Here is a 7496-nt window from a genome sequence, read left to right as displayed (position 1 = left end):
CGTTAAAATAATTTAACGGAAAAATGCGGGATGTTACAAGAATCAAGTCTTTTAAGGATAATATATATTTCTGCTAGAGTTAGATATTCTGTTTTCGTGTAGTTTCCGAGAATGGAATCCGTATGGTCTTTCCCTAGCAAACCCTAAAGAACTAGTCTTCTCCCCCCATTCTGAATTTTTTTTTTATTATTTTAGGTTTTACGAGATGAAGAATTCCTTTGATCTGAACCATGGTCTAATGCTACACGCTTTGATTACTAAACGTAATAATGACACACTCCCGAGTGACCTGGTGTCAGTAATAAGAAGCAGATGTGACGGAGTAAGAAAAGAACTCAGGAAAGATCATCATAAGATATATTTTGGTAAAGGAAAATCAAAATCCGCAACAAAAAGAAGAGCACGACACCTTGAAAGATGTTATAAATGCGGAAAATGGTCACACGAAGGTAAATGTTCAAATAATCAAATATATTCAAATACCGAATTTGTTACTCTATGCAGAGAAGGACCGTTCATATGTTTAGAGAAAAAGATATTGAAGAATCGAGGTTACGCTCACGTAGCTATGGAGAACCAAATCACACGACTCTCCTATGAGTCGGCTAAAGCAGGTCTCTGAGAATTCTTTCTCATAGGTAAGTATGTACAGTTTTTATTTTTTTATTATTGCTTTTAACCTTTTGATAATAAACGCTGAATCGTTCGCTATAAAGTATTAAATTGTTATTCAATGAAATTAGGTATGCGTAACCGAAATTATTAATATCATACAAAAATTTATTACATCACTGCGAAATTTACCGTTTATTCTTAAGGTATAAATATCTTTAATCAATCAACCCAAAATATTTCAAAAATTCGTCAGGAGTAAAACTAGGTTATCGAACCGAAATTACTTTACCGAAAAGAGGGACGTATATTTTTGATAATATTTGATTGATTAAAGTGGGATAAAAAGACCAAAAAAAAAATTTAATTTTAATTTTTACTTTGTTTTTAAAATTAATATTAAATTATTATTGTAAACTTTTTAAAATCAATATATTTAAGTTTGTAAATATTTTAAACTACTATTTTTAATATAAGTTTGTAAAATTAAAAATATTAATTATATTTAAATGAATTTTTAATTTTATGCATTTTAAATTTAAGTTTAGTGTGAATTTAAAAACAAAAATTTACTTTATTTCACTAAGATAAAAATATGATTTTTAAAATTCGTCGTGAGTTGAAGGCTAGGTCATTGAACCGAAATTGCTTTACCCGAGGGCGGGACGAGAAATTTTATTATCATTATTTTTAATCTTATTGCTCTAAAGTATGCCAAAAATATTTAAAAAAAAAGCAAACAAACGCAAATATGTTTGGAAACTTTGGTAAAATTTAATCATTTTTCTACGCTAATCACCCTCAATAATTTAAATTGTTACTGATTTCTTGCAAATGAGGGCATTGCAAGATCTTAAGTGTGGGAAGGGGTTAAATTCTTTCGAATTTTTAAAATTTTTAACTTATACACTTGGTTACCATTAAAAAATACTAGTAATGCAGTAGTTGTATTAGAATCTAGTGCTCTCTGATAATAAAGAACAACCCTAGTCTTATATACTGACTACCCAATTCTAGTAAAAATTTTCAAAATTTTCAAATAAATGAATTCAAAATCATGTTTATACATATTTATGAGCGATAAAACTAGGTGTTAACACCGAAATTATTGTTACCTCGTAAATGACATAAATTGAGAAACAACTTAAAATGTTAGAATTCATTTAAAATGGAATAGAGGACAATAAAAAGGCAAAGAAAGGAAAATAAAAGCCAAGTGTGGGAAAAATTTACCAAGTTATTTAAAACATATATCACATATTTTTGTACAAATAATTGAAGATACTTTTGTTTTGGACAAAATTAACCGTTTTACCAGGTAAATTGTAATATATTTGAAAGAAAGATGGATCTACACGATGAATCAATTCCATCATTAAAAGGAAGTAAAGTCTTCCGAAAAAGAAACGCGCTTCTTGATTTAGGTCAGGAAGTTGTCGTCCAGACCAGTTGTAGAGTCTACGAAAAACCTTGAAAAGTTTTCTCGAAAATCAGCTGGAAATCCACGGACCTCAGCATCAAACAGGGTCGTCAAGTGGTCAGACTTATCCTAACCATGAGAGGATCTGTCTCGTACAATAGGGAGGCACCATGCAAATTAGCTTATAAGACTAATGAATCAGATCCCCAGAAAGGATAATCTCCTTAAAAGATCAAAAATCAGCTTTTAAGACTGATATTACTCAATCCTTGAGATTGACCTTAAAGATTGAGAATTACAAACTCATGGAATTCAATGATATCTAAACTCGAACTTGAACGGGAAAATATTTTGATCAAATTACAAGCCAATTTGTTTTCTGAAAACTCATTTTCAATGCGTTCATTACCATTGAACGTAAAATTCTAAAAATTCACTTGGAATTCATTAGGTCACCTGAACCAAATCGGGTGTCAACCGTAAGAACGGTGGTTGCATAGCATGGTCAAAGACAGGACCTTGTGCCAGACCGAAAAATTATAGGGTGATCTTTGCTATTTCTACTACAAAGGATAGTAATTGCATCCGACACGATATAGACCATAATTAAAAGCATGTCACGGGACATTGCCTTAACAGTTGCTTGTTCAACGCTTTCCTTTACAACCGAACGGTAGTTTACCGAAAGGTAATATACGGAACAAGTATACTGGACGTGTTGCTTTCCCAATACAAGGTTAGCAAGTGGATGACACAAAACCGCAAGTTTTGAGCTAAAATTTTCAAATCTGAAACCCACACAACCCACAAAAACATTTTGCAAACACCGGTGAAGGGTTATTCCGGAAAACTTATCTAGGGTAAAAGCTAGATTAAATTTTCAAAAGATTAAATGTTTTCATAAAGATCCAATTTCCTAACGGATCTAAATTTTGATAATCATGTGGGACTGTAAACCACATCGTTACTACCATTGTTCATACCGCCGTATAGAAATCACTGATGTGCAAAGTGTGAAGAATAAAGAAGTGATTCTAGTATTTTTATTTCAAGACTATATTGCTTGAGGACAGTCAATGCTCAAGTGTGGAAATATTTGATAATGCTAAAAACGAATATATATTTCATAGCATTATCCCTCAAGAAAGACAAGCTTTTAGTTGCAATTGTTCTATTTACAAGTGATATTCGTTTAAATATTAAAAGGTGAAGACAAAAGGCAGATTCGACTAATTGAAGACGCAAACGACCAAAAAGTTAAAAAGTACAAAGTACAATCAAAGAGGTTCAAATTATTGATGAGAAACTTCTCAAAAGTACAAGAGTACGAGCCGCAAAACGCAAAGTTCAAATTATTAAATCGTACAAAAGGACGTTCGAAAATCCGGAACCGGGACCAAAGTCAACTCTCAACGCGCGACGCAACGGACCAAAAATTACAAGTCAACTATGCACAAGAATATAATATAATATATATTTACGCAGCCCACGTTTTGGATCATAATGTGAGCTGTATTTCAGACCTCCGCACTCGCGGAGCTACACAGTAAATTGTGGGCCTATAAAAGCCATCGAATTCTGCACTTCACAAACACACCTTTTTCTAATCTATCTCTCAATCCCTACGTAATATATATATATATATATATATATATATATATATATATAAAATTTATAATTTTAATTTAATAATAATAAGGGTATGTTAGCTAATGTTGTAAGTGTGTAAGTCGAAATTCTGTCCGTGTAACACTACGCTATTATTAATCATTGTAAGTTATGTTCAACCTTTTTAAATTAATGTCTCGTAGCTAAGTTATTATTATGCTTATTTAATGCCGAAGTAATCATGATGTTGGGCTAAATATTAAATTTGAGTAATTGGGCTTTGGACCATAATTGGGGTTTGGATAAAAGAATGACACTTGTGGAAATTAGACTATGGGCTATTAATGAGTTTTATATTAACTTAACGATACCTCGTTAATTTAATATAAAGGTTATAATTTGACGTATCTATAAATAACCACATACGCTTAATCGGGTACGGTGGGCGGGATATCTATAAATACCAATAATTGTTCATTTTACCGGACACGGAACTGGATTAATAGTTAATGGATTAGTTAAAACAGGGGTGGATTACATTCAAGGGTAATTGGTGTAATTGTTAACAAAGTATTAAAACCTTGGTTTACACGCAGTCGATAACCTGGTGTATTCATTAAACAAAGTAATAAAACATTGTTACAGTTCGAATCCCCAATTAGTTGGAATATTTGACTTCGGGTATAAGGATAATTTGACGAAGACTCTCGCACTTTATATTTATGACTGATGGACTATTATGGACAAAACCGTATGAACATATTGAATAATCCAGGACAAATGACAATTAACCCATGATAATAAACTAAAATCAACACGTCAAACATCATGATTACGGAAGTTTAAATAAGCATAATTCCTTTATTTCATATTTAATTGCACTTTTAATTATCGCACTTTAATTTATTGTCATTTTAATTATCGCACTTTTATTTATCGCACTTTAATTATTGTCATTTACTTTACGCTTTAAATTAAGTCTTTTATATATTTAATATTTTACATTAGATTTTAACTGCGACTAAAGTTTTAAAATCGACAAACCGGTCATTAAACGGTAAAAACCCCCTTTTATAATAATAATAATACTTCTTATATTTATATATATATTTATATACAAATTTAGTTTTAAAAATATAACGTTAAACTTGGTTAGTTCCCTGTGGACGAACCGGACTTACTAAAAACTACACTACTGTACGATTAGGTACACTGCCCATAAGTGTTGTAGCAAGGTTTAGGTATATCCACTCTATAAATAAATAAATAACTTGTGTAAAACTGTATCGTATTTAATAGTATTTTCTAGTAAAATATAAACTATTTCGTATACACCTCTACGCACATCAAGTACTCAGGAATGCAGAGATTGAGATTAAAACATCACTCTTCAAAGTACAAAGTGTGGCTCAAGTGGTTGACCATGTAGATAACAATGACACGTCCCTTTCAACTCCTACTCCACCTATGAAACATGTCCGTTTTAACCTTAAATGACTATCCTACCCTTGTTTCCTTTTCCCCAAAAAAACTCCCCAAATTCCAACTTAGCCGATTCCCTTTCCAAACCTGTTACTTCCTCAACCAAAGCTTTTGAACCTGCTAATTCTTCTTCCTTTGCTGCCATTATTAAATCCTCCAGTCCTGTCAAAAACATTCTCCGTGATCAGTGCCTTAACAAAGGTTGTAAAGACTCTTGTGAAAAAGTTAAAGCAAGATGTGTTGATACAAGCAATGTCGAACCTTTCATCCTTAATAAAAATTCCAAAAATCCGTCAAAAAGCAAACCAAATGATCAAGAATGGGATGAGCAGATTCCTAACCTTTCGGGTATGTTTGACACTTCAAATGAAATCAACCATGTCATTGGAGATGGTAAGTGTGTGAAAAACAACAACATATCTTCTTGTCAATTTGGTGGCAAGAAACTTACTTTTCAAGAAGAAATGGTCAATTTTGGGAATATGATGCAAAACATGGCCGAATATGATTCTCCAATCCATAAATCCAAACCCGCGGCCTTGGTAACGGTTCAAGAGGTCGAATGGCGGGTTCTTTGGTTAATCGTTTTCAATTGCAATTCCTAGCAATTCGGTTCTTCTTTTTAAGGTAAAATTACCAATAATGTTTCTTCTTTATTATCTTCACAACTTTCACCAATTTGGAGGGATTTGTTTAATTTGCAACATGATAATTCCCTTAATGATATCATTGGCTCGAATGCTTGGAAATGGAAAGTTGGCAATGGAGCATGTATTCTATTTTGGCATGATGCATGGGTAAATAATTGCACCCTCAAGGATACATACCCTACCTTTATGCTTCATGTCTTAAACCTTTTGCCACTGTGAAGGATTTTAGAGCCCATGACCCACTGTTACCAAACAATTGCAAGTGGGATTGTCAATTAGCACATCCACTTTCCTTCTTTAATACCAAATGCCTTAATGAAATGATGCTTCTGATTTCCCAAGTACCATTCCATGTTTCGGTGGAAGACCACGTGGCCTAGTCAGTTTCAGTCAATGGGTCTTTTTCGGTATCCGATGCTATTCGTATTTTGATACAATCTAATGTGGTCACCACACCTTCTTGGACAAAAGTGGTTTGGGGTAACAACGTTCCATCAAAAATCATGTTATTTCATTGGCTCGCAATTCGCAATAGCATTCCCGTCAAAGAAGTGCTCTTTAGAAGGAACATTTTACCGTCATCGCAATCGAATCTTTGCATTTGGTGTTTGGAGGATACCGAAACCGTCAATCATCTTTTGTTACATTGCAAATGGTCGTTTAATGTTTGGGCGGAGTTATTCTCTTGGTGGAATTTAAATTGGGTTATGCCGGGTTCTATTGAAGAATTTTCGTTTAAATGGTTTTTTGGGATGGGCATTAAGGCTTCCAAGTTTTGGAAAGTAATTGGTCCCGCCACAATTTGGGCAATTTGGTTGGCTCGAAACGATTTATTTTCAATGGGAAGTTCACTTGTCGTTCGGTTTTGATCCGCAATATCAAGTTAAAGACTTTTCTATGGGCTACTAATCTCAACTTTTGCAATGGCGTCCATTCGTATGTATGGGAGAACAATCTGTATTTACTATGTTTTTAATTTTTGCAATTGTAATGTCAATTTGTACTTTCAATTTATACCGAGTTCGTCTCCGTCATTGTAACTTGTATTGTATCTTCATTGCTTTGATGAAGATCTTTCCATTTAATACAATTCAATTTTTCGCCGTAAAAAAAAAAAAAAAAAAAAAAAAAACTTCACTGCATAAAAATAAAATAAACAATAATTCAAAACCACCCTTTAATAGATTTTATATGGGTACGTTGTATACTAACAAAGCACCCACCCAACAACATGAACAACTGAACAAAGCACCTTCCCAAGTTCATAATCGTTCTCACAAACTTTTACACGATACAATACAAAAAACTTTTACACGATACAATACAAAAAGCGAAATGAAATACGTTGTTATATTTATAATAATCTTGTTCAATGAACATATCACGCATAGATGTAAATGACTACAACAAGAAAGAAAGGTTTTAGTCTAAGTGTGATAACATACATAACTCAAGCACACCAGAAGATCATCACCACAAGAGCAATCCACATGTTAATTTCATTATGTTCATAAACTTTCACTTCAAAACACTGCAAGTTGAAAAGGTCAAATGTAAAGTCAATTTGTTTGTACGAGAAATTGTATATATGTTTCGTTTTCAATTTTCTTATATCTGTACTTCAGTTTTATGATCAGAACTGCAAGTGATTTATATATATAATAAGTCATAAGATGATTATACACAGTAATATAATATCAATACAACATATGTGTTGAGCTTAC

General features: G+C 32.6%; 1 protein-coding gene across 1 annotated transcript; it reads left to right on the top strand.

The window, feature by feature from the left end:
• Positions 1-6275: 6275 nt before the first annotated feature.
• On the top strand, positions 6276-6641 carry LOC139854818 (uncharacterized). Its single transcript, XM_071844099.1, has one exon. The coding sequence runs from the start codon at positions 6276-6278 to the stop codon at positions 6639-6641; it is 366 nt and encodes a 121-aa protein (XP_071700200.1).
• Positions 6642-7496: the final 855 nt, after the last annotated feature.

The sequence above is a fragment of the Rutidosis leptorrhynchoides genome, chromosome 6 (assembly GCF_046630445.1).
Source record: "Rutidosis leptorrhynchoides isolate AG116_Rl617_1_P2 chromosome 6, CSIRO_AGI_Rlap_v1, whole genome shotgun sequence".
Classification (NCBI taxonomy): domain Eukaryota; kingdom Viridiplantae; phylum Streptophyta; class Magnoliopsida; order Asterales; family Asteraceae; genus Rutidosis; species Rutidosis leptorrhynchoides.
Note: the sequence above shows the minus strand (reverse complement) of the source record. Positions and strands in the feature narration are given on the sequence as shown.